Source organism: Nannobrachium achirus, assembly GCF_963921795.1.
Source record: "Nannobrachium achirus genome assembly, chromosome: 9".
Taxonomy (NCBI): Eukaryota; Metazoa; Chordata; class Actinopteri; order Myctophiformes; family Myctophidae; genus Nannobrachium; species Nannobrachium achirus.
In genome coordinates, this window is record NC_137818.1 from 45,542,427 (window position 1) to 45,569,967 (window position 27,541).

Here is a 27,541-nt window from a genome sequence, read left to right on the forward strand (position 1 = left end):
TTGTTTACCTTGCCATGATGCAAGTCCAAAGGTGGGGAAGAATATTTGCTCCATTGATTAGAAATATATATCAAAATATGCTCTGCATTACATTGTACATTGAAGAGACTCAGGAGAGCTGTTTTATCCCAGAAACGAACACAAACCAAGTTTAATCTGACAATATATTATGGAAAATCACCAAACCCAGATTTCATTCTTTATAAAATGTCAACTTCCAGTTGATTTTCATTAGGAAGATGTGCTGATCTGGATCCAGATCTTCAAATGGTCAAATAACCACAAAGTCACAAAGTTTGTTGTATTGTTGTTGATGATGTACTGACATATTATCTTGCTTATTATATTGATGTATTACCTGCTATTGTAAATCGCTTGGGTTAAAAGCGTCTGCTAAATGCCTAAACTATAAACTGTACCAAAGTGGTCCCTTTTTGGGGGGATCGGATGTCATTATAGGCCCAAAATGTCCAAAACGTTCAAAAGTGTGCACACATTTTGAAAAATGATCAAAAATAGAGAAAATACAAGCTACTGTACTACTTTTGTGAGACACTGTCGTAAAACAATAAAATAAAATCGTTCTTAAGAGGTTAAAATGTCACAAACCCCCTGATATTCAAGGAGCTCAGTCAGGATAATGATGAGGCATTGTGTTGTGAAGGCTCAGTGTGCCAGTGCTTACCAGTGAGCATGCTCTCATTGACCAAGCACTCCCCTGCCAGCAGGGCAGCGTCACAGGGCAGCAGCAGGCCTCCCTGGGGGATGATGAGACAGTCGCCCGGTACCAGCTCCACTGAACTCACACACTCCTCCTCTAAAGAACACACAACTGTTAACCAACTTCCAAATAGCCAGAGCATAAAAAACGTGGGCCACACGCTAATGGTGGTATGAAACTAAAATTACAGAGACTTGAAAATCGCTTGAGATAGGTAATCCAACATAAATTTAGTAACATTTGAAAACCTTTTGTCCAAGTTGTGTTGTTATTGCATTTAAAACAGACACAGATCTGAACATTCTAGCCAACGAAATTCTAGCCAACGGAATTCAAGTGTACAGGACTGGTCAAGGATGACTTCAATTACAGTGCAACGATGTTTAATCAAAAATGACTAAATTATTCAGGTAAGTGGTCAATGAAAATAAACGAATACATCAAAGAGTACCTCCTGAACTTCTCCGAATGGTGACATTGGTGATGAGCTGAGCCATCCTACGTAGAGTAGTTCTTTGCTAGGGAGACCAGAACATGGAGGCATTTTAGTCAAGAGCAAAGAAACGGCATGAAATACACAACAAAGCTAAATGTCTGTTGATAATGGTACAGGGGTTGACACTAAGGTCTCAGTGGCACTTGCCCGTCAGGCAAGTACAGGTCATGTTCTACTTGCCCAAAGGTCATGCCCACTTGCCCGAAAAGTAAATCGTCCAGTATAAAATGATGGGCAAGATTTTAATTACCGCTCAATTAAACACTTATTTCTTTACTTTCTGGGGCTGTGTGCTAAAAAATGTCATACCTCCAAATCCAAATACCTACATAGCTACGATTAAATATGTCTGTGGTTTCAAACGTTATTTTATATTTGTAAGTGTATTCCACAGACAGGAAGACAGCCCTCTGGCCATGTTCAGGTGTATAGACAGATATCTCGTGTTGTGTTTATAGACGGTTGCCTCTCCTCTCAAATGAGCACTTGCACGGTCGGGCAACCTGAAAGCAAACTTCACCTGCCCCAATGTTTTATTTACTTGCCGCAGGCAGGTAAGGGGGCACTAAGGGGGCAAGCCTTAGTGTCAAGGCCTGCCTGGTATATAGATTATGATCACAAATTGCAACACCATCCATCTTAAAAACACACCAGTTGCTATAGGGGAAGATGTTTACCAACTTTGGTCTAACCACCCACATGAACCCTTGCTCCCTATTCTGGGCATGTCATAATAAAAACCTAAAGTTCTGCAAACATAGGTGAACATTTGAGCAAAATAGCAGAGCGTTGTGAGGTTGTAGAGCTGCCTTTTGGAAACAATCAAGTATATAGGCATTAGGGTTGAACTACCAAGGTGCCGAAGCTTACCTTGCGGGTCTCATACAGGGAAACACTGATGGATAAGACCGAGATGATAAAGATACAGGAAGCATAGTAGTAATAATTATCAATGGTCCACAGGATAATGCTGAAAACTTGGAACACGTAGAATGGATTAAGGACCTGGACCAAGAGATGAAGACAGACAGGCAAGAAACACATGAATCAGATATCACATAACACTTTAAGTGTACAAAAATCTAATCTTCAAATTAATCCAGCAGGTGTTAGCTTTACAGCTAGCTTCCAAATGTGTTCTTTATGTTGCATTGCACAGCATTCTCTGTTTTACAGTACCTCCTCAACCAGCAAACCCAGGTAGGACTTCACAGGTACATCAATAAGGTTGGGCCCATAAACCTGCCGCCTGAAATAAAATAAAAACATAATGAATGATGGAACAGTGAAGGAGCTGTATTGTAAGAATCAAAACGAAGAAGGATAGAGACAGTTCATCTTGATCAAATAAGTACTTGCTCCTCCCAACTTTACAGTACCTTATGCTTTGGTCCAGATGACTGAGGCCATCTTGGAAGCGGTACAGATCGTTGCAGGTCCAGTCCTCATTGAGGACACTGTAGACAAAGAGGCAATATTGTAATACTGCAATAAACTTTTATGATGTCTGTGTAGTGATATATAAAAATAAATAAATAAACATTCAGTAAACAGAATATCCAGATTGCAGAGTAACATGTATCCTGAAACGACTCTTCGAAAGGGGTTAAAAACACTTCTGGAATAATATCACATGTCTACTCCGCATATTTTGACTGTTAATTAACTAATTAACAGTGAGCTTGTAGATTTGCTATTTCTCAAGATTTTCATTTCTACATTTTCATCCACAGTAGGGATGTCAGGTTGAAAGTGTTTTTTTTAATTTAATTTCTTGTTTTGTTAACGGGTACACATTATTGTGTATCATTATTTTACGCTTTAACTATTGAAAAATAGCAGATACAAGCTCACAGCGTGGCGCTGCGAGCTTGTAGATCTGCTATTTTTGAAAAATCATGAAAATATGAATTTTGACCCGATTCTACAAGTGTCTTTTGAATCCTTCTAAGGTTTCTTTTTAAAACATATGTTTCTATGTCAACAATCTGGCCAGCCACCGTCAAAGAAAAGGTCCTTTTCACTTAACTGGAACTCAGTTAGTCTGTTCTTGAGAGACTACTATGTCAGTGGTTCTCAAACCTTTTCATGTGAAGGACCCCCAAACTGATATGTATTTGGCCACGGACCCGCATCTTAGTCCCAGTTCTAACATCCTAGTTCTAACCCTAACCCTAACCCAGAAGCAAAATTTGAGTTACAAACTTTCGCTTTGAAAATACATATATTCAAAGATTTGCACACATTTTCACGACTTTTTCAAAAATAGCAGATCTACAAGCTCGCAGCGTGGCACTCTGTGCTGCACTGTGAGCTTGTATATCTGCTAACAGTTAAAGCAGTCAATAATTCTAGGCCTAAATGGATTAAGTGAGCACAATAATGTTTAAATCCGGCAGAAGTGGGCCGGTTCTGAATAGTATATAGTACCTAACACGACAGAAGGCTCCCTTCCTGGCCAGCCAGACATAATGGAGTCCCTCAAACGAGTAGTAGCGCATCAGTGTTTTCTGAAAGACAAAAGGGTATTAGACAACGTTATTCTAGGAGGAATAAACTCTGACATGTCAACGGCAAACATTTCTGCCGCTCCACCTTACCTCATCTTTGTGGAGCTGGACATTGTCTCTCCATTCATTATCCTCCAGGTCTTCAATCAGCTCCACACTGAAGAGGGACGAAAAAATGTCGCTAAGAAAAATGTATTTCTTAGCGATTATTCTATCAATTCGTTTTGCGATTGATCTTAAATTGTTTACATTTTGTATATATCGTATCGACAAATCAATTAACGACAAAATCCCTATTTTATAACAATGCTGTGAAAAAATAGTGGAAATTTCTACGAACACTTATGCTATATCATGATATTAGGACATATAAATAAAAAACCCCAGACAATGTCTAGTCTCATCTCACAATATGAACAATCTATTTCCCAGCCCTATTAGATAACATGCAATCCCCTTGCACTCTTATTGTCTGTGTACTACTGTAGGTTGTGACTGGTGGAAGTCGCGGAGCTGACCTGCCTTCCTCCAGCTCTTTGGTCAAGACCTCCACAACATGCTGCTGGCCGAAATGATCCTGTAAAGAGAGATAAAAATAAAATCACACCAGAACTACTGAAAAAGAACCAAGGGGGGGGGGGGGGGGGGGAAAGGAAATGTATACTTCATAATCCTCAACGCTGCTTTCCCCCCCCCCTGCAAATATAGTCTTGCACAAGATCAAAAGTGCTTAGTTTGCATCAGAGAGAATATAATGGGAACATGATCAGTGCCGTTTCATAATTAGATAAAACGCAATAAGATCAGTAACAGCTAACCTTAAAAGGATCCCTGGCTAATAAGGCAAATATGCTAGCCTGATCTCAGACTCAGCTCACGCAGTAGTCTGAAACTGTGCCTATTCTGAGCGAATTACGGAGGAGGGACTTTTTTGCGAGTGATCGCGACGCACGGTGATCGGTGGTCGCGGAGTGTGTGTGTGATTGTGTGTGTGTCTCTGTCTGTGCCAGTGACTGCTTCCACACAGAACTGCGACCAGAAACATGTAATCAACATTAACAGCTTGGTGAAATCAACGCGCCCGTGTGTGTGTGTGTGTGCCTTCCTCAGCCTGCCTGTGTGTGTGAACTTCGTTTGAATTGTTTCAACTGCTGCGCGGATTGGATATTCGTTAGACCCACCCCCACCCCCCGCGCTCATTGGAGCAGCCGAAAATAAATCCCGATTCATGTACTCAGCTCCAGACCAGAGAAAGAGTCCACTCTGAGAGTGGGTGGGGTCTATGGTCTGGAAGCAGGCTACAAATATGCCTTAATACATTATAATTGCCCCCTTTAACTACAATGTAAAAATAAAAACGAATCCTCTCACTCTCAGTAGCAGGATATCTGCCAGGGCCAGAGGACAGGGGGCACAACGGGTAAGTACAGCCAACCGTGGCCACCAGTGGAACAGGAGGAACAGAAGGCCCAGAGACAGCAGGCCCCCTAGTCGACACAGCCACACGCGCCAGCACACCCACCTATACCCCTGCACATCCTGGGAGCAAGGGGTGGGGAGGAGGACAACATAGAAGAGAAAGAGAGGCAGGAGAGTGCCAGCAATGGAGAGTCATGTTCATTCATTGAGCCAGCAGAAAGGGTTATCAGCAACAACTTTGCATGACAGAAGAAGCAGTGAGCACAGATTGTCCATTGGTAGAGTTAAAATCTTAAGGCACACCCGTATTCATAGGAAAACCAGACGATCTACAAGCTCAAACCGTGTTGCACTTGTATCATTCATGATGTGTTGTATTAATGTCAATCTGCTATTTATGATTATTTGTAGGTTATGATTATTAAAGTATAAATAAAAGAAATACAGCTACATCTAAAATGTGCAATTTCCACCTATGCCTGAAATAGGGACAGCAGGTTAAATGTGATTGAAATATATTTTAGGGTATTTCATTTGCTTCTGTATTGGGAAAATACTGATAAGAGTAAATCCCAAAGCTTTTTACAACGATTGTGCATTACATTCACCCATTCACACACACACCTTCATACACAGACAGCGGAGAAAACATGCAAGGAAGGCACCAACCAGCAGATCGGTAGCAATTAGGGGTTCAGCGTCTTGCTCAAGGACACTTCGACACCAACTCTGGGGCAGCCCGGGATCAAACTGCGAACCTCGCCGCTATACCCCAGAGCCACTGCACAGGGCTCCACAGGGACAGGGACTTTCTAAAACACCAGACCAGTGTGCCTCTCCCTACCGTTTGTAAATGGAGTCCTGTTCTACGCTAAAGCACAGAAACTAACAGAAGCCATCAACATAGGAGGATATGGGGTGCCCGCTGGCTTACCAGTCCAGACGCATAGCACATAGGCTCAGTGTACCTTGACAGCGTGTCGCTGGTTCGATTCTCGATCCCGACTATCTTTGCTGGGTGTCACTCCCAATCTGTCAGTCTACTGTCCTATCAATAAAGGCATAAAAGCCCCATAACATATCTTTAAAAACATAGGGCTCTTTAAAAACATGAGGGTCTCTTACCATGTGTGAGGTGGGGCAGAAGATGGGGTTTCTGGTACTGGGTGAGGGAAGTCCGCTCTGCGGCTCCACCACACAACCTAAACAACAGGTAACAATAAGCTATTAATGCCATTCAAACCTTTAAATTGGCTATGCATTAGCCTCCAGCTACATACACACCCACTAAGTTAATATTGTCAGAACTGCAAAACACGAGTAAGTAGTAGATGAACATGAGTGCCACGTACAGGATATTTGAAACAAATAAATTCCAATGTTGGCTAGAATGGCCATCTTTGGTGATGTGATCAATAATAATGCAATAATAATGTGCAATAATAATTATGTTCCAGACCAAAATTAAAACAATATCCACATTAAAAACATCAATACTATCATAGATGTAGGCCTATTTGATCGATTTTGACATTTACATATCTAGGCTATAGGAAAGTAAAAGTCTGACTTTTTATTATTATTATATAGGCCTATATATTCTTTTTACTTTACTTCCTAGGTGGTGGTGGTTACATCATAGGGTTTCAACTTTCATTGTGACAATAACTTCTGGGTTTGACACAAAAGTCCACTGCTTTTGACGTTTCCTCTTTCGTCTATGTAAGCATAATCCAAGTCATGAAAAAGTATAAATAATGTTGCAGTGTTGTATTGAGATATAGCCTACAGGTCATCATTACCTGGTGCGTCCAGGCAATAATGCAAAACATACGGTAGTAGGTCTACAGCTCAACGAAAATCACAACGCTACTAAAAATCAAAGCTGTCAAAAAGCACACCTGTTTTAAGACAAAAGCGCACGCTGCTGCTTACCGTCAAATACGAACCACAGACTTTCCCGGAAAACACATATCTGATGTCGCTGCTGCCAGCCTGCCTCTTGGAGAATGAATCCCTACTACCTGTTGTACTGGTGTGGTGGGGAAGGTTTATGCCTTCACACGAATATAAGCAACTTTAGAATAAGCACTAATCGAATATCCTAATAATACTATTGCTCCTTTAAGGACAACATTATAATGTTAAAAACAATACGTTAAACGGTTAAACCCAAGTAATGCTCTCTGTCTCTGAGTCTGACTCTTTTGATAACAGGTTTTCGCGTCTGCAACCTGTATGCGTTCGGCTGACACGCCCCTTTTTTCTTTTTCTTAAACATTCGGTTCACGCCACGCCCACCTTTGCCGGTTCACATCAGGCAACATGCCAAATCACAAAAAGCAGATCTATTTAGCCTATTTATCTTAATGGCGTGCGACAGACGTGATATCAAGTCAGCTACAAACATAGGCTACACATCGGGGTTAGAAGATAGGCAGAAGGTATACATCAAATCTATTATGTTCCAATTAATGCATTTCACAATGTCAGTCCAGCAGTGACTCATAGGAGGTGGAGGTAACAGTGGTACTGGAGTGGAGGCTATGCCTAGTATGCCATGATGCAAAAACCTCACAGAAGTGGGTAATGATGAATGATTTAATAATAATAACAATAGACCTAATCTATCTATAAATGCGAGAAGTCTCTGCGTGTGTGTTTGTAATCCGCGTAACTCGAGAACCGTTCGTCCCACCGGCTTCAGATTCGGCACGCGCGTTCCCCGCCGCGGCACGGAGTGCAGTGCCGGGCCTCGACCCGACGCGACGCGCGGTTTTCCCGAACCGGCGCGAAACGTTCGGAATCTCCTTATGCGGGGTTGATTGTTGACATCAGGCTGTTCCGGAGGAAATCGGCGAAAGCTCTGACTCATTGTGACATCACTTCATAAAAGGCTCTGACATCACGTACGCCACATGAGTCAACAAAAAATCTCTGTGAGTGTGTATGTATGTATGTAATCCGCGTATCTCGAGAACCGTTCGTCCCACGGGCACGCGCGTTCTCCATATATGGGCATAAAATGAATGCCCCCATATATGGGCATAAAATGGATTGCAGACAGACAGATACAGATATCTCCATATATGGACATAAATGGACAGAGGCAAACAGATGGTCAAAGATCTCCATATATGGGCATAAAATGGACGCAGACAGACAGATACAGATATCTCCATATATGGGCATAAATGGACACAGGCAAACAGATGTTCAAAACGGGTCCTATGACAACAGGTATAATGAGGTTTGCATTAAAGGGGGGACCGGCACTGTGTCTGCAACACAGTTGGAGGCACAGACAGATACTCCATATATGGGCATAAAATGGACGCAGATAGACAGATATCTCCATATATGGGCATAAAATGGACCCAGAACTATAACTGCAGTGATCTCCATATATGGACATAAAATGGACGCCGACAGACAGACAGACAGATACAGATATCTCCATATATGGGCATAAATGGACACAGGCAGACAGATGGTCAAAACGGGTCCTATGAAAACAGGTATAATGGGGTTTGCATTAAAGGGCGGGGCATTCATTCCCTATTTACATTGTTCCGAGTTGGCCAGGTCGCCGACTAGACGCTGGGCCGCCCGAAGGGCGGCCCAGCTTCTAGTAATAATAATAACGCCATAATTGTATAGCACTTTTTAAAACAATTACAAATCACTTAACAGTGTCCAAAAAAAAAAAAAGAGAAACAATAACAAAGCATAAAAAGATAAGAACACAAAACAGACTATGCAGCAGGTAGTAAAACCAAGCCTATAAAGGTGAGTTTTTATGGTTTTCAGAAGTGATTTAAAAGAGAACACTGCCTGATTTCCTAAATATTTAATTGAGGGACCATATGACACCGATATAGCATGTTAATGTTAGACTATTTGTGCAGGGGGTAAAACTAATTTCCCCCTCAGTTTGACCAAATAACATTAAACAAAAACAAGACATGTTTATTATCTCAGTGATGTAGACACATTAACCTCCCACATAGTAAGTAGTAAAAGACAAGTACACAATAAATGTGTCAGCTACCCTACGACAGCAACAAGTTTCTACCACATAATGTTCCACCTCCCAGAACCCTTATAGTAAGTGCAAAATGTATCAAAGTCTTATACAGCTAATACTTTTGAACCCACTTTAATCCTATCTGTAAGTCTGAAGACCTCTAAATTGCCAGATTATTTACAAAGTTTCAGTGTGACTCAATTATTTGTATATTAGCTCATACTCAGCAATAAGCTGATTATCAAGGAGGAATTGCATTCAATCCCTTGGCCTTGACAAGGCTGGTGCCTGCTAAATGCAACACCAAACATATCAGGTTTGCATATACTTTGGCTTTTTGGCATGGTGTAAAAACCAACCATAATCAGTCATGTGTTTTAAGCTACATGGGCTGGAACAAATCTCAATCTTTCCAACTTCGAAGTAGAGTAGACCTTCACACAAACACCCACAATTGTGGAAAGTCATCACAGTATAAGGTCATACTTTAGTTTAAGTTTACAGGTGTAGTACAACTTTACCCACAAATTACAGGTGTAGTACAACTTACCCACAAATTGCAGTGACATTTAAATAATAATATTAGCAGAAATATATGAGCATACTTACAAATCTCTAAAAATAAAAGAGACCATGTAGAACAGTTTAGCAACAGCTATTTAGAAATTCCAAGTAAGGCATAAAACATTGTGTATAAGAGAAACTGACAGGGGAATTGCCTTTCAGGCAAAAAGGAAATGACAGAGCTTAAAAAACACAAGACAAGACAGTCATCTGACCTGAAGAAGCAAAAACACCCTGAAAAATGACCTTTGCATCAACAAATGTCTGATAGCAACATATGCAATAACCTATTCTGTACTTTGTCTTTTCAAGTAGGCTTACTAATAATACTTATTCAACACAACAGTTGAATAATGAATTATTTTTTTGCAGGAGAATGTGCTTATGCATGCATAGCAAACTGTTCAATTTACTTGTAACAGATATGTTGTTCATTTGGTCAATAACAATGAATAATAAATGAATAATAAGAAAATAATCTGATCAATATCAAGCTGCCACTTGAAGCATGTGTATTCTTTATACATTCCAAATAGCCTACTCAATATCTATAAATAATTCTTGTTTTTTGGGGGATTTACTCAACAAAATATAGCTTCAAACTGCCTCCTAGCTGTTTAACACAGTTTCAGCACGTTATGATGCTCTAGCTTCCTATATAGGCTGCAGGAAGAACATCACATCATTACATTTAATGGAAGTAGGTCTAGTGCTTCAGCACTGCCTGGAATGCATAACTGTATGTCATACATGTTAAGGCCTAATCAATGACATAGTAACAAGCTGTCTAGAAGCTCATCTACAGCAAAGAAAGAAAGAAGACCATTTACTGAATCTGGTCAAAAAATGTCCAAATTGTCAAATTATATGAGACTTTCCCCAACGGTCCCCAGTTCAAATATGATTATTTTGGGGGTCTCGGCCAGGAAAGAACCACTGTCATACAAGTTAAGATCTAATTAATGACATAATTACAAACTGTCTAGGAGCTCATCTACAATGAACACTTGTCGCAAGCCGTGCTTGTCTTGTCATATAATCATATTATGACAACTGACAAGACATTATGTTCATTGCTGTAGATGAGCTTCTAGACAGCTTGTTCTATGAACAAGCAATACTGTGTAGTTTCACCACCCCAAAGAAACATTTCCCTTACCTTCAAAAATAGGACCTTGCCTGTAACCTGCACAATTATCCCCTATCGATCAATCAATGGGTTCAAATCATATAGAGGTTCAAAATAAATGCTGAGGGAAAGCAACAATGCTGATCAGACTCCAAGCATTCTTTCTTACCATGTCTGTCCATTTTTTTGGTCACTGTGATGATAGTCCTCAAGTTACAACATCTGACACCATATCTAATGTCTTGTTGAGTGAATAGACATAAAACACCGACATGAGAGCTTTATATAGCTTCGTTCCGCTACACAGTTTGCTATCTCATACGAAGCATAATACAGCATTTCTACGGGAAGTCGCAAGGTCCAAAACACAGTGCACAGTGTGATGGCCTTGGATCACAAGACGGTCATCTGTCTTCTGGGAGGGAACCCATCAATAAAAAAAGGAACTACCCCCCCCCCCCCCTCTTTTATGTTTTTCTCCCGAATCTGTTTTGAGAGATTAGTTATGCTCATCAGCTCATGCATGACGATATACTATGTTTTACAGTAATATCAGAGCTAGCAGTACCACACACTTTGTAGTGTGTTTTTAGTGTATAGCCTACGAATACGACTATACTGCATGGCAAGAAAAACGACTTCCAAACTCAATTAACTTGTAAGTTTCTTCAGAAAGCGGCAGATTTTTTACATTCATAGATTAGACATTGTCCATTTCTAGTAGGAGAAATGGACAATAGAGGGTATGCACGTGACATCACTGTTGCTGGAAATTATGTGGGAACACGCCTACTGAGTGGCAAAAAACTAATTTCTGCCATTGACAGCCCATACATCCAAACAGAAAAGTCCTATCTGATTGTATTAAACAAAGTTAACTCACCAACATTGCGGCTGTACTGAAAGCTTGAATTATCCTCTTTCTATCTGCAAAGTTTTTGTTTCATAAAAATCCACCATAGGCATGTTATGAGCTACTTTCTGTCAATATATTCTGTACTAGTTTTTATTTTTCCAAGTGTCAGAGTTTGGAAGCACTTGTTTTCAACAACACAACATCCTGCTGCCTTCTGCATTATGTGCAAATTAGAAACAGGTGGTATGCAGGGCCGTTGAGTGATTTGCAACTAGCACTTCCAAACTCCAATGCTCCATGCTGCTCAATGTTTTGCCACTCAGTCTAGATTAGGGGGGCGGGTCCCAGTGGACGTGCATACCCTAGTCTAGCCTGTCCCCAGGCTGGCTGCTGGCTGGCTGCTCTGTGGACATAAGGTACTCTTTTGCCAAAGTAAACAGTACACATAGGCTTACAACTACACATTGATTTATAACGACTAACTACAAGACATTAAACAAAGCCTTCTCCTAACCCTAATCCAGAAACATATCCAAATTAATTTCTGACTAATAATAGTGTAGGCTATTCTAGTATCATTCCGATTCGTTATCAATGTATGTATCCACCAAACTTCACAAAGGGGAAAGGTACCTTATGTAGCCTAAGTTACAAAGTACGCAAGCTTTTGGCGCCCTCTACTGTTAAAGGGTCGTCTCTAGTCTGGAAGAAGTAAATGATTGGCTCAGAATCAATTTGGTGTCTCCTGAGTCCTGGGGGACCCAGTCACCCCCAGACCTACACAAACATACAGTATGAAATAATCAATAACGTTTTTGGAAAATAGTAAATCTATTTTTTAATTTTCTATATTCTTTTAAAGTAGTTTTCAATGATAATAACAATGGTGTTATTAGTGGTGGAAAAAGTACTAACATTTCGTACTTAGGTAAAAGTATCAACACTGCAGAAATACTCTTTTACAAGTAAAAGTCATGCATAGCACAGAAACGCCAAGCTCAATACATGCAGAAAAATACATGTCTGCTTACTTCTGTGTATGTAGGCGTGTCATCGTAGCTGAGAGAACGATGACGCAGGGACCCCCACTACATATTGTATAGCTGAGAGATGAAGCAGGGACCCCCACTACATATTGTATAGCTGAGAGATGAAGCAGGGACCCCCACTACATATTGTATAGCTGAGAGATGAAGCAGGGACCCCCACTACATATTGTATAGCTGAGAGAGATGAAGCAGTGACCCCACTATATTGTAAAGCTGAGAGCGATTAAGCAGGGACCCCTGGCCCAGTACATATTGTATAGCTGAGAGAGAGATGAAGCAGGGACCCCCACTACATTCAAACTGAACAGAACTCTGACCACGGGACTCTGGCGACCAATTAATACCTTTGGAACCACTGGACTCTGGCAACCAATTAATACCTTTGGAACCACTATATTAATGAAAAGTATTTCCTCATGCTTTATGTTCAAAAATCTGAACTAACCCTTTAAGGCGTCAGCTAATGGGGATCTGTATAAATAAAGAGGCTCCAATTCTCTGATGAAGCTTTGCTGTTTGTTAAAGGGTCACAGTATGAAGACTAGCGGTGATTGTAGCATGTCTGCCAGAGCCTGTACCAGCTCCATCACTGTCACTCTTGAAAACCCACTTGTATAGGCTGGTTTTGATGTAGACTCCTGCCTTGGCCTTGAGGTTTAAAAAAAATATAATAAATTGGCACAACATATGTTTTATATCTTCAGAATAATCAGATTGAGCCTTTGTACAGGGAAGACTGTGCAATAATGTTAGCAGGATGTAAATGCATGGCTGGTTGCATCCTGGAAGCAGGAATGGGAGGCCGCGACCCCCAAAACAATCATATTTTAACTGGGAGCACTAAGAGTTGAGGCATTACATTTTGTATAGCACTTATTTCTGTCTGTGTTGCTTTCCTGCCAAGCTTTTTAGCAATTTTGACCAATCTTTCAAAACCCAATATTCTGTATTATGATGACAATATCACACAATAGCTTTAATGAAAGAAGTGAATGTATAGTTTTCAAAATTATGTTTTTGGCATGTTCAGTTCTTTATAGAAATTTGAATAAAGCATGGTTTGACCAAAATATGCCCTCTGAGGAAATACATCTGAGAGAAACGATACTGTATCAAGCTGAAAACTAACTTGATCTTTTTATTTTTTGACTTCAATGACGTATTTATAGTATTTTTGCCAGTCAGAAACAGGAGGCCAAGGAATGTTTTTAGTTCTTCAACTGTGAGCTCCTGCCAGTCATTGACCCTTGAGTGTGGCATCTCTAGGGTCTGGGCAAGGCACTGTTCAGCATAAATGTTGGTCTGCTCCACAATACCACTGAGCAAGACTTCGATCAAAAAAGGGCTGAGGAAGTCTGCTGGTTGGTCGGACTGGATGGTTGCGGCATCGTTGATGAGTCATGGTGTAGCTGTAAAGTGAAGTCTGCAGGCTGCCAAGCCACCTCTGCACCGAACCATTCAGGAGAAACCGCCTGTCCTCTACCTATAAGTAAAGAAAAACATATCCATTTACAATGCGATACATTTAGTCACACACACACACACACACACACACACACACACACACACACACACACACACACACACACACACACACACACACACACACACACACACACACACACACACACACACACACACACACACACACACACACACACACACACACACACACACACACACACACAAGATGAACTAGAGATGTGCCGATTGATCAATGAGTGATCGCGATCGGCCGATAATGCCTCTATGGCTTTGCTGATCTACAAGCTAGATCAGCTATTTTCACAATATTTATCTATAAGTTGAATTGGATACTAAAGGACCTCAGCTTGCAATCTCCTAATGTTTATACTTTATACAATGTCAATGTTTTATAAGAAGAATCATTAAATATATAAATGCTGCTGCAGTAACACAATAAATAAAATAATTTGTGGATTAAACACTGTGATCGGGAATATTGGTATATCGGCAGATACTGATTCCAGTTGATCGGTCCCCCGATCTCAACACACAACTGTACAATACAATACATTCTCTCTCTCACTACAATAAAATATATTTTGACACACACACACACACACACACACACACACACACACACACACACACACACACACACACACACACACACACACACACACACACACACACACACACACACACACACACACACACACACACACACACACACACACACACACACACACACACACACTTTTATTTCTTACCTTGCTTGTCTCTCCCGGTTTCCTAACAGGTGGAACGGATGCTGCAGGCTCCCTCCACAACTGAAAACACACAAACAAAAATAGTTATGATGTGCACAAAATAAAATCATTGTCTCATCATCATCATGTCTTAGTTACCATGTGCCAGTGAAAAGCAATGAACAAAGACACAGTATACAAATGGAACCAAATGGACGTGTTTAAATAACCATAATCTTACCTCCCGAACCATCACGTGACTCTTCATGATAGTCATCATCACCAACACCGACTCTGAGCCTAAATAACAGATGAAGTACAAAAAAAAGAACAAATTGATTTACACTTAGGCATTTAGCAGACACATTTATCCAGAGCGATTTAAGATTATATAGAAAACATATATATAATCATTCATCTCACGATTATAAAATAAAATCTTACTGTCGCCTCCGGTGCGTCTCACTCGCTCTCACTGAGGTCACCACCATTCACCGGACCCGTCATCAGAGGAATCATCACAAGACAGCGACGTCTGAGAGCTATACAGACTCTCCACCATCTGTGAAAGATTGAATACATGTGTAAATGTAATGGGTGGATCACTATACCGGCAGTTCACGAGAGACGGATCATGTACAATTACACATCAATGCTTGGAAAACCGTCAAGAAAAAGTAAAAAAAAAAAAAAAAGAGTACTTTTTCCTACTACCTTGCACAGGTGTTGTTGTGGCTGTGTCTCCTGGTGTCTCATCCTCTGGAGCACCTTACTGCTTTGGTTTCTTGAGATTATTTCTGTAACCATGTTTGTTTTAAGGGACGAGGTTGCTAACCTCATTCCCAACCTCCAATATGGAGGACAAGGGATTGTCCTTAGTCTGACCCCTGCCCTTTGAGCTATCTGGCATGGTTGTTGGACCTGCCAGGTGAGCTCTTTGGGTCACTTAAGCTTCTCCACCACGTCAAGGTAACAATCCAGGGAGAAGACCGATTTAGTCGTTGCCAATTCCCAAATGTTCCCCAAGTGTCCTGCAGTTCCTGTTGCTGCTACAGTATAAACTGCTATGTGCATCAAGGTTATGTGCATCAGCAGCTTCTGCATAGCAGCAAAAAGAACACGATCACTTGATCCTCACCAGCTTCCCACCCCCTAACTATTGTTATATTTGTATTGCAATGTGCTAATAAACTAAACTAAACTAATCAAACACTGCCAAATGTGTTTATTGGAGCGCCCGGCCAAGCTGGAGGCACCGCTGCTACTGGGTATTAAACCCAGCCGTCTGCAGTGGCGGGAGAGGGTGTGATTTTACCTCTACCACACCCAGACGCTCCATACTGTTTTGATTGTGTGTGTGTGTGTGTGTGTGTGTGTGTGTGTGTGCGTGTGTGTGTGTGTGTGCAATGCATGCATGCGTGTATTAGTTAGTTAGTGTTAGTTAGATAGAGTTAGTTAGTAGTGTTAGTTAGACAGACATGTTAGTGTTAGTTACCTGTAGATAGAGTTAGTTAGTAGTGTTAGTTAGACAGATATTTTTTTTTTTGTATTTGTATTTTTTTTTTTTATGTTTTTGGAATTTTTAAAGTACAGAGGGAATCCAGACAAACAATCAAGTAACAGCCCAGTGGGAGGTGGGGAATGCAGGTTCCTTCATAATGCGGTCGTCCATGTCCACCAGGAGCGGTTAGTAGGGCTCAACTAACCCAGCTCAACTGGAGGGGCCTCTGTGAGCGGTCAGAAGAGACTCCTCAATCAATCCAGATAAATACAAATCAATGTGACATCTCAGTGGGGCGGCATTACAAAGAGAATTCCCTTGAAGAGCTAGGCTCACTCACTGGCAAGATAATGCAGCTTTCTTCATACTGCAGTCGTCCATGTGTCCACATCCACCAGGAGAGGCTAGGAGTAGGGCTCAACTAACCCAGCTCAACTGTGTGGGCCTCTGTGACCAGTCAGAGACTCCTCAATCAATCAAGACAAATACAGAGAGGGGCGCCCGCTGGCTTACTGGTCCAGGAGCATACCACATAGGCATTGATGCCTGACTGCGTCACCGGTTCGATTCCCGATCCAGACCTTTGCCACATCATCTGTCCTGTCTCTCCCCCATTTCCTGTCAATCTACTGTCCTATCCAATAAAGGCATAAAAGCCCAAAAAAACAACAAATACAGAGCAAAGTGACATCTCCGTGGGGGATTCAAACCTGGGACCCATCATTGCACTGTGCGTTCACCTGAAGAGTCAGGCTCACTGGCAAGTGGTAGTGCAGCCGTCTTCAGACGTCCATCCTTACTGGAAACACGTCCACACGCACCAAGATTAGGGCTCAACTAACCTATTTCAACTGAGGGGACCTCTGTGACCAATCAGAAGAGACTCCTCACTCATGTCGACTTCCACTTAACTGCTAGCTCTTAACTAAATAAGATCTGCACCTGGCTCAATGACAACAAACTATCAATACACCTAGGTAAAACGGAAACCATCCTCTTTGGATCAAATCATAACTTTAGCAAGGTTGATAACATCACAGTCAAAGTGGGTGACAATGTAATAATGCGAAAGAAAATTGGGTTGCATCCTTGAGGCCAATCTTTCCAATGAAAAGATGACTATATAGGTAATAAAAAAAAAATCACAATAAACAAACTCATTTCTTACAGAGGATCACCCCGATGGTAAGACACTAGCGGGTGCACTCATTCAGCCCCTATGACTATGAGTCCACGTATGGTATTGCGATGCCTCAAAGGCCCCAAACAAACTAATTAGGGTCTTGCTTAACCTTCCTTCTTTGGCTCACATCACCGCTATTCACTTTTCAAGTGTGGTGTGGCTCAAAGTAGATTACTGAGTACAGCATATTGCAATGGGCCTGGTGTACAAGATACACTACACACCAAGATACCCATGTACCTGACAAAATACTTCCAAAACATCAAGGATGTCCACAATTACAACACCAGAGGCAGCTCCACAGATCATCTTCAACCCAGTTCGGCTCAAACAAAGGGTAAAATCTGTTCTCCTGCTATACCACTTAAATGTGGAACGCCCTACCGAAGGCCTTGAATAGTTTTGTATTATAATCTAAATCTGACAAGGACCTCTGGTTGCACAACACAAGAATACTTCATACCACACTTTAAAGCTGTACCTATTGTCAAAAATGAACACATCTACAATTTTTTTGGCAAGTAACATGAGACAAATGATGGCCAAGTTAATTTAACCACAATGAGATTGCTGTATATACTGTAAGACCTTTAACTAATTCACCAAACCAGATACAATCAAATCTGGCCCATTATAGCTACAAAATGAATATTAAATGACATATTACCCCCATATATAATGAATTTAACCAGTATAAACATTAAGACCAAGTCTCTTTTGCAAGTACAGTATGCACTAGCCAAGAGGCAGGCATGCTATGTTACACACGCTCCATGCTTAAAATTGAAAACTCCATAAAACACATTTGCATACTGACTACCAAACACCACTGAAATGGGAGTCACTAAAGCACACATCATGGGCAACGTAGAGCCCAGCCGCAACCGGCCCTTTGACCATCTCAATCCAGACGTTTAGCCGATTCAATCCGACATTCCTCAAAAGGAAAAACAAAATGTACACCCCCCATAAAATCGCAAAACTAAAAGGCAACAGCATTATGTTAATAGTTTTGAGGCAAATTACAGAATCACAGAAACTCACCCAACATCACCATAACAGTTCAAATGTCAAGCGACACGACGACTTCAGTGATTCCCCAACACAACATACTGTGTGAGCCCACTTTTTTAAATTAAAACATTAGCCAACTGTCACAGAAACTCACCCAACATCACCATAGCAGTTCAAATAGGCTATGTCAAGCGACACAACGACTGGAGTGATTCCCCAACACAACATACTGTGAGCCACCCTTTTTTAAATGAAAACATTAGCTAACTGTCACAAAAACTTGTCAACTTACCCTCTCGGTAGAACTGGTTGACGGTCGACGAAGAACTTGAACGTTAACTCCCCAAAAATGAAGAAAAGTCAAGAACTGCAGATGTAGAATTGAAATATGAAACGCCAAAACGAGTCAGTTAGGTTAGGTTGGGACCAAGGAGTAGGCCTACAGTCATAGTCGACTACGATCGAGTGACCGCCGATGATGATGATAGAGATCGCTGCAGGAAGCCATTACAAACTGTCATCGATCTCATCTTCTTCATACGGCTTGTCCTCTTCGAAGAAGACGTACTGGGTCACCTCTGCGCTGCAGTCTGGCTCAGTACGCTTCAGCCAATCAGCCAGGCGGGCTGAGAAGGTGGTCGTGTGGCTGTCAGTAGAACGGACTTTGCGGAGTTTGCTCCCAAGTTGACCCATGATGATTTCTGGTCTGGAACAGTTGGAAGAAACTCGGAACAAAGAACCAAAACGCAGGCTGTAGGTAGGCTATCAAGTAAACAAGGGGTTAGGTCCTCGTCGTCGTTGAAAACCAAGCAACGTCCTCCGTGAAAGTCAAGAACTGTCTGAAACTGTAGTTGGAGTTGAAACGCCAAAACGAGTTCGTTAGGTTAGGTTGAAAGCCAAGTAACGTCCTCTGTGTCGGAGCTGGTGATGCGTGACTGATCCAGTGAAGGTTCTGAGAGCATCTGACGGCTTGAGAACCGCTGTTGTCATTTAAACACCTGCTCCTGCTGCACGCAGCTGCACGGGGGGATTCGCGCAACGCCATTGGCCCGCCGATTCGCTTCGTATGGGGACACGTGACTGAGTCGACCAATCAGCATGCTCATTCCGACTCATTCCCATCTGTGGTAAAAAACACGAAGGATGAATGTTTATTTGATTTCGGCCTTTTTTTGCAATTATTTACCAAATCCAGGTAAATAATTGAATAATTAGAATTACTAATTAATACAATTATTATCTTTTAAATTAGTTTTAGTGTAGGTGTTGGAATCAAAAAGCTCAGATCGCTTTTTCCCCCCATTTTCTTTACGTGTGTGTGTGTGTGTGTGTGTGTGTGTGTGTGTGTGTGTGTGTGTGTGTGTGTGTGTGTGTGTGCGTGCGTGTGCGTGAACTTGTCCGATAAGGTCTCACACTGACTGACTAGCTAAGCTAGCAGGTAGCAAGTTGGCTAGCTTGTGAGTGTGGATCAAGCCCCCAGAACCCTGGGGGCGCTTTGAAGCAAAAAGTACATGGTGGCCGTTTGAGGTACTGCAGTTGGGGCTACTATTCAAACAGTTAGTTCAGTTGAGGCAGATAGCCCCCCCCCCCGCTACCCCCGCCTCCCCGTTTCTCGCTCCCCGACCGTCGCGATTGGCTCAGAAGCCAAATAGTAGCCCCACTACGTCACGTTTCAGAGGCGTTTCTTTGTTTCAAACGCGGAAGTACGCTTCATGCGCTGGGTGAGCAAGAACTCAATGCAAGTGGACGGGCGCCGGGCGGGGATATCAGTTGCCCTCTCTATTCTTAATATAACTCTATGGTGTGGATGGAATTTGTTTAAATTAAAGTAGCATATTAATATAGTATCTACACTATAGCTGCCCGTTTATTGCAGACACGCCACAGTTATATAATTATAATGTCTTTGTTTAGTTTTTTCTTTTTTGTTTACTCGACAGGATTGCCTGCCCATGACATGTTCTCTAACAGCACTCATCACCAGTCATTTATCTTTGCTATCTTATGGAAAGTAAACTAATCAAAAAATAGTAACATTGCTGTTATTACACAAGATACTGCGTCAGCATAGTTATAGAACGTTGTAGACTTAGCAGACCTCTTTCTAAAAAATTATCAAAGTAAACATGATATAGAAATGTATAAAACATGCTCAATGTTAAAAGAAGAACCTTGGATTAATATGGAGCAGGTCCATGTCATGAGTGGGGGTGTTCAGAACTTGGAGTACAGAGCAGAGGAGGAAGCACGCACATCTCCAAAATATTTACAGGTGCTGGACCAAAAATACGCACCATGAAAAGAGAAGGAAGTCCGCACACTGTTTTGACGCTCCAGCGACAACTTTTTATTTCATCAAGAACAACGTTTCGACCCCAACGGGTCTTCTTCAGGTCTGGTTACAATGCATATAGTAGTCGTGTTAAATACAAGTGTAGGATAAGTCTGAGATTGGTGACAGCTGTGTGTCAAGAGGATCAATAGCACACCCACCCCATCTACAGGGGAAAATCTGTAATGTCAGGCAGTATGAGTATAGTAGTTAGACATGTAAACAGATATAGTTAGACATGTAAACAGGTGAACAGATTTTAAGAGGCAACAGGGCCAAAGGCATTCTTGTATTAAACAGGGTGTTGGGATCCAATCCAATCACATAGGAGTAGAACAATATAAAAGAGTTCTAAACTCCTAACAAGGCCTGGGCAAAGGAACCAAAAAAAGTAAATAAATAAAAGCAGTGAGTACAGAAATGCAGTACAAAAAAATAATAAGGTACAGCATGACAAATAAGAAGCAAATATAAAAAGACAAATTAGAAAACTTAGAGCAATTATAGAACTTATAAAAGATGGGTTTTACAGCAATTATAAGAAGGGTTTTACATCGAATTCCTTGTTGAGCCCATGGGGGGCCATGGTATTGAGTGTATATATGTAGTAGGATTCGCGTTGTAGCAATAGACGGTTCTGATCTCCACCCCGAGGGAGTCTGTCTACTTTTTCGATGCCCCAGTAGCGCAGAGAACTAATACTATGTCCCATTTTTTTGAAATGGGCTGCTACAGGCTTTCGTTCATCCCCACATCTGATTTTACTTCTATGTTCGCTGATGCGTGTACGTAGAGCTCTGCTGGTCTTTCCTATATATGCCAATCCACAGGGACATTTTATAAGGTATACCACAAACGTGGTGGAACATGTAATAACCCCTTTTATGGGTAGTTCCTTTCCACTATGAGGATGGGTAAAGGTTTTACATTTGGAGGTGAAGCTACATTGGGCACAGTTGGAGCACTTGTAGTTGCCAGGAGATATATCAGATAAAAAAGTAGTAGTGGTGGTCGTCGTAGAAGGTGTGTAAGAGCGTATGAGTTGGTCCCTTAAATTGGGGGAACGTCTGAACGCTAGTTTTGGGGGCTCTTTAAAGACCACTTTCAATTTGGGATCTGTATCAATGATGTGCCAATGTTTATGGAGAATCTTTCTAAGTTCAGAGCCAATAGGAGAATATTTAGTAATACAAAAAGGAGAATTGTTTATTTGTTGGGGACGTTTAACTGGGTTAAGACACTCTTCTTGTGAGGTCGATTCAAAACGTTTAGCTGCAGTGTTGACCCATTCAGGTTTATACCCTCGTGACAGAAAACGGTTAGTTAGATCAGCTGCTTGTATCTGATAACTTTCATCAGTACTGCAGATCCTTCGAGCCCTGTGGAACTGACTAATGGGAAGACTTCTGATCAAGTGATCAGGATGAAAACTGTCACCATGAAGTAAAGTGTTCCTGTCTGTTGGCTTCCGGAATAAATCCGTCTGTAGAGAACCACCATTATTAATGACTCGGACATCTAGAAAACTGATATGTGAATCACTAAATTCGAATGTAAATTTCAAATGCTCATTGCATGAATTTAAATAATTATGGAAAAGACCCAAGTGTTCAGCTGTACCTTTCCAAACAATAAAAATGTCATCAATATATCTCTGATACGTAAGTATATGAGAAAAAAAGGGGTTCACTTCAGAATCAAGGACAAACGAGAGCTCAAACAGACCCATGTACAGGTTGGCATAGTTAGGGGCCATAGTGCTGCCCATGGCAGTGCCCTTGGTTTGGAGATAAAAGTCACTTTTAAATTTAAAATAGTTAGTGGTAAGTACAAGTTCTGCAAGTTCGCTTATACATGGAGTACTGGGTCTGTCAGAGGGGTCTCTTTGTCTGAGAAAAAAGTTGACAGCCTCGATGCCACCACTGTGGGGAATACAAGTATACAGACTGGAAACATCAAAAGTGGCTAAAAGGCAGTCAGAGGGTATATCAATGGTTTTCAGTTTATTAATAAAATCAATTGAGTCTCTAGTATAAGAAGAAAGAGTTATGACCCAGGGCTTCAATAAGTGATCTACAAAAGTGGAGACATTATTAGTTAGAGAACCAATTCCACTCACTATAGGTCTACCGACCAATGGAACAGTTTGAGACTTGTGAACTTTGGGAAGAGTGTAGATGACTGGAGTAATAGGATGTTCAGTCTTCATAAAAGCCAATTCATCTTTGTTGAGTTCACCATTGTTGAACCAGAAATCAAGTTTATCATGTGCATGTGCTCTGAGCTGGACTGTGGGATCACCAGGGAGTTTTCTATAGAAATTAGTATCGTTTAGCTGTCTCAAGATTTCACAGCTGTAGTCCGTGGCATTTTGAATAACCACGCTGCCACCTTTGTCAGCCTGTTTGATGACAATGGAGGTGTCTTTGCCCAAATCATTTAGACATTCTCTTTCGGCCTTAGACAGATTGTTAAAGGTTTTAAAATCCCTTTTCTTTTTCAGAGTACATTGCACATCATGTTCAACCATACGACAATACGTTTCAAGCGAAGCATTTCTATTTCTAGGAGGCATAAATGTAGATTTTTTCTTGAAAGTATTAACTTTATTGCCCATAAGAGAAAGCCCTGTTGGTTCAGTAATAACTGGAACCACATCACTCTGTACAATGTCAGAGGACACATTAGAATTAGAGGTAGTAGAACGAAAAAAATTGTTAGACGTACTAGGATGAAAAAATTCTCTGAGTCTTAGTGTTCGAAATAATTTTTGAAAGTCAATGTAAGTTTCAAAATCATTGGTGGTAGCAGTGGGTGAAAAAGACAGCCCTTTGTTTAGGGCCGATATGGCCAAGTCAGGCAGAGGCTTGGATGAGAAGTTCATTACCGTATTTTCTTGGTGGACCGTGTGTAGTGTACGCGATCTCTTCCGTATGCCTCTTCTGAGTCGTCTGAAGCGTGGTGGTAGTTTCTCGGGTGTCCTCGTCCACGTCCTCGTCCTCTCACCCTGCCGCGCTGCTGACGCCGGGTGGGTTCTCCTAAAAAAGGGGCCCCCCGACTGTTGGCATCAGAGTCGACGGATGAGGTGGACAGCCAAGAAGATGGTAGTGGAGGAAGGCGGCCCTGTAGATGGTCGCTCTGCGATGGTGGAACTCCATCTGGGGGCAGGTCTGGTGCCGTAGTCTTCCTCCAGAAGTAGACGTTCTCGTTCTTGTAGTCTCTGGTGTCTCGGTTGAACTTCTTGCGTTTCACGGATAGTAGTTCTTCGTGAGTTTTGTTTTTTAAAAGGTCAATTTCTTTCTTAATTTCTAAAAAGACAGTCTTGTCTGTGTATACAGCTTCAAGGCGGTCAGTAGCGACCTTGATCTCCTCTCGTGTCTTCTCCAGTAGTGTTGACGTCTCTTTAATCACAAGCGCTCTTTTTTTTTTTTTTTTTTTATGATTGGTACTTTATTAAGTTTTCCTTTTTTTTTAAACAAGACAATAATGACAATACAACATACAAATACAAAAAATAAAAATACAAAAATACAATATAAACAGTTTTCAAGCGCGCACAGGAGCAACGGACATCCACAGTCAAACCCCTTATAAAAATGTTATTGTTCACGTTCACCAGTGAGTACAGGCTCGCTCACGAGCCGGGAACGCCGCCCAGTCCCAAGTCATTCAGCAGGTAGTGTCCCCATTTAAGATCGTATTTGTCCGAATTATTGAGCAATCTATAGGACAATCTCTCATAGGAGGCAACTTGACCTAGAGATGCCCACCATTGAGAGAAAGTGGGCACTGTTGGTGCTTTCCAATCCTTGACAAGCAGCCTCCTGCCTAACATGATAGCGGTCTGAATCCATTCGGCCAGAAGGGGGGAAATAACAGACAGTGTGTTGGGGTCTCCCAGAATAAACAGACTGGGATTGAATGGGATAGTCAGGCCGGTTATCCTCTGCAGCCTCTCATGAATGCCCCCCCAATAGTCTTGGACCTTAGCGCAGCTCCAGAGCATGTGCAAGAAATAATAAATAATATTTTAAGTAAAAGTCATGCATAGCACAGAAACACCAGGCTCCCAGAACCATATTATTATACATCTATGAGAAATGCATGCAGAAAAATATGTGTCTGCTTACTTCTGTGTATGTAGGCGTGTCATCGTAGCTGAGAGAACGATGACGCAGGGACCCCCACTACATATTGTTGTATAGCTGAGAGATTGATTGATTGATTGATTGAAACATTTATTAGAAGTTTGCAATAGAAAAAAGTACAGTTTCATGACAGTACAAGTCACTGGTACAAGGTCAACTAAAAGGAGATCCTAGAAAGCCGAGGCTTATTTCCACAGGAAGAGATGAAGCAGGAACCCCCACTACATATAGCTGAGAGAGATGAAGCAGTGACCCCACTACATATTATAAAGCTGAGAGAGATTAACCAGGGACCCCTGGCCCACTGCCTATTGTATAGCTGAGAGAGAGATGAAGCAGGGACCCCCACTACATTCAAACTGAACAGAACTCTGACCACAGGACTCTGGCGACCATTTAATAACTTTGGAACCACTATATTAATTGAAAGTATTTCCTCATGCTTTATGTTCAAAAATCTGAACTAACCCCTTAAGGCGTCAGCTAATGGGGATCAGTATAAATAAACAGGCTCCAATTCTCTGATGAAGCTTTGCTGTTTGTTAAATACAGACTAGCGGTGATTGTAGCATGTCCACCAGAGCCTGTAGATCAGACCAGCTCCATCACAGTCACTCTTGAAAACCCAGTTGTATAGGCTGGTTTTGATGTAGACTCCTGCCTTGGCCTTGAGGTTTAAAAAAAGATAATAAATTGGCATATATCTTCAGAATAATCAGATTGAGCCTTTGTACAGGGAAGACTGTGCAATAATGTTAGCAGGATGTAAATGCATGGCTGGTTGCATCCTGGAAGCTGGAATGGGAGGCAGCGACCCCCAAAATAATCATATTTTAACTGGGAGCACTAAGAGTTGAGGCATTACATTTTGTATAGCACTTATTTCTATCTGTGTTGCTTTCCTGCCAAGCCTTCTAGCCATTTTGACCAATCTTTCAAAACCCAATATTCTGTATTATGACGACAATATCACACAATAGCTTTAATGAAAGAAGTGAATGTATATTCTTCAAAACTATGTTTTTGGCATGTTCAGTTCTTTATAGAAATTTGAATAAAGCATGGTTTGACCAAAATATGCCCTCTGAGGAAATAAATCTGATCAAAACATGTGTTTGTAAATGATACTGTATCAAGCTAAAAACTTACTTGATCTTTTTATTTTTTTACTTCAATGATGTGAGCCTATTTACAGTATTTTTCTTCAAAACAATTACAAAGAATAAGACAAATAAGTGTTCCTTTTCTTCTTATTCAATCAATTGCATTTTTGTTCACATTGTGTCGGTGGCTTTTTCATACAAACCAAAATAGACCAACTTATTTGTCAATTTGCTGTTCTTTCTACTGAACAGATAATAGGAGAGGTTTTAGATAGTCCAAGACCGGGCAGACTTTGAACAGCCTTTCTGTCCCATCATTAGCCACATCACTGTAGTGGAAAAAACAGAGCATGATCTGAAATCGCTTTTGTGGCATGCACGTGCCAAAGTAAGGCGTTGTGGTCACTTCCTCACAGGTTTCCAAATGATGCCAGTCTCAAGATGGTCATCTGTCATGTGGGAACCCATCGACCAAAAAAACAACAACAGGGAACTATTCCCCCCCCCCCCCCCCCCCCCCCCCCCCTTTCTTTTATTTCCTCCTGAATCTGTCTTGAGAGATTAGTCATGATCATGCATGCCGATATATTACAGTAATATCAGAGCTAGCAGTACCACACACTTTGTAGTGTGTGTGCAGCGTATACTGCATTTCAAGTAAAGCATTCTCATTAAACTAAATGTGTTGTTGCTTGTCCCATAGGGAACGAGGGAGCCACACAAAGGCGTCAGAGGTTATGGACCAATATGGAATAAGTACACGCCAGAGGATGACATTCCAGCCACAAGACTGACGAAGGCACCTGTCATTTATCAGGATCGCATGTTCAGCATCCTTAAACCTACCTATTGGCTCAGAGATGAGGACATTGATGCTGCATGTTTTTACATGTCACAGGCATATCCTGACATTGATGGCTTCCAATCGTGCGTCTTATTCCAGACTCTGCATGGGGGGGGGGGGGGGGGGGAGCCTTTTATCCAGGTTCTTCACGTGAATGATAACCATTGGGTCACAGCAAGCAATTCTTTCTGTGGCCGAAATGAGGTGTCCATTTATGATAGCTTAAATGTTAATGTGAGCCAAAAAAACGAAGCAAAAGCTGTCATGGCTTCTTCGGCCACTGGCACCTCAATTCATTGTGCGAAAACCTGCAGTGCAAATGCAGAAAAGCTCCAGCAATTGTGGGCTTTTCGCAATTGCATTTGCATCTGTTTTATGCCAAGGCAAACGGCCAGAGGAGTGCGTGTTTGAGGAGAGGAACATGAGGAGGAT

At 41.5% G+C, this 27,541-nt stretch overlaps 1 protein-coding gene across 1 annotated transcript in view; it reads right to left on the reverse strand.

Annotated features, from left to right (window-relative positions):
- Nucleotides 1–11,158, reverse strand: part of atp13a2 (ATPase cation transporting 13A2) — a 33,118-nt gene extending 21,960 nt beyond the window's left edge. The window contains exons 1-11 of the mRNA XM_080733283.1: nucleotides 11,036–11,158; nucleotides 6,272–6,348; nucleotides 5,099–5,266; nucleotides 4,246–4,304; nucleotides 3,818–3,884; nucleotides 3,648–3,727; nucleotides 2,597–2,674; nucleotides 2,397–2,466; nucleotides 2,088–2,222; nucleotides 1,173–1,239; nucleotides 686–817 (exon numbers count right to left, since the gene is read on the reverse strand). Of these exons, the coding sequence (XP_080589409.1) occupies nucleotides 686–817; nucleotides 1,173–1,239; nucleotides 2,088–2,222; nucleotides 2,397–2,466; nucleotides 2,597–2,674; nucleotides 3,648–3,727; nucleotides 3,818–3,884; nucleotides 4,246–4,304; nucleotides 5,099–5,266; nucleotides 6,272–6,348; nucleotides 11,036–11,048 (946 nt within the window). The 5' untranslated portion in view covers nucleotides 11,049–11,158. The remainder of the gene's footprint in view (nucleotides 1–685; nucleotides 818–1,172; nucleotides 1,240–2,087; nucleotides 2,223–2,396; nucleotides 2,467–2,596; nucleotides 2,675–3,647; nucleotides 3,728–3,817; nucleotides 3,885–4,245; nucleotides 4,305–5,098; nucleotides 5,267–6,271; nucleotides 6,349–11,035) is intronic.
- Nucleotides 11,159–27,541: the final 16,383 nt, after the last annotated feature.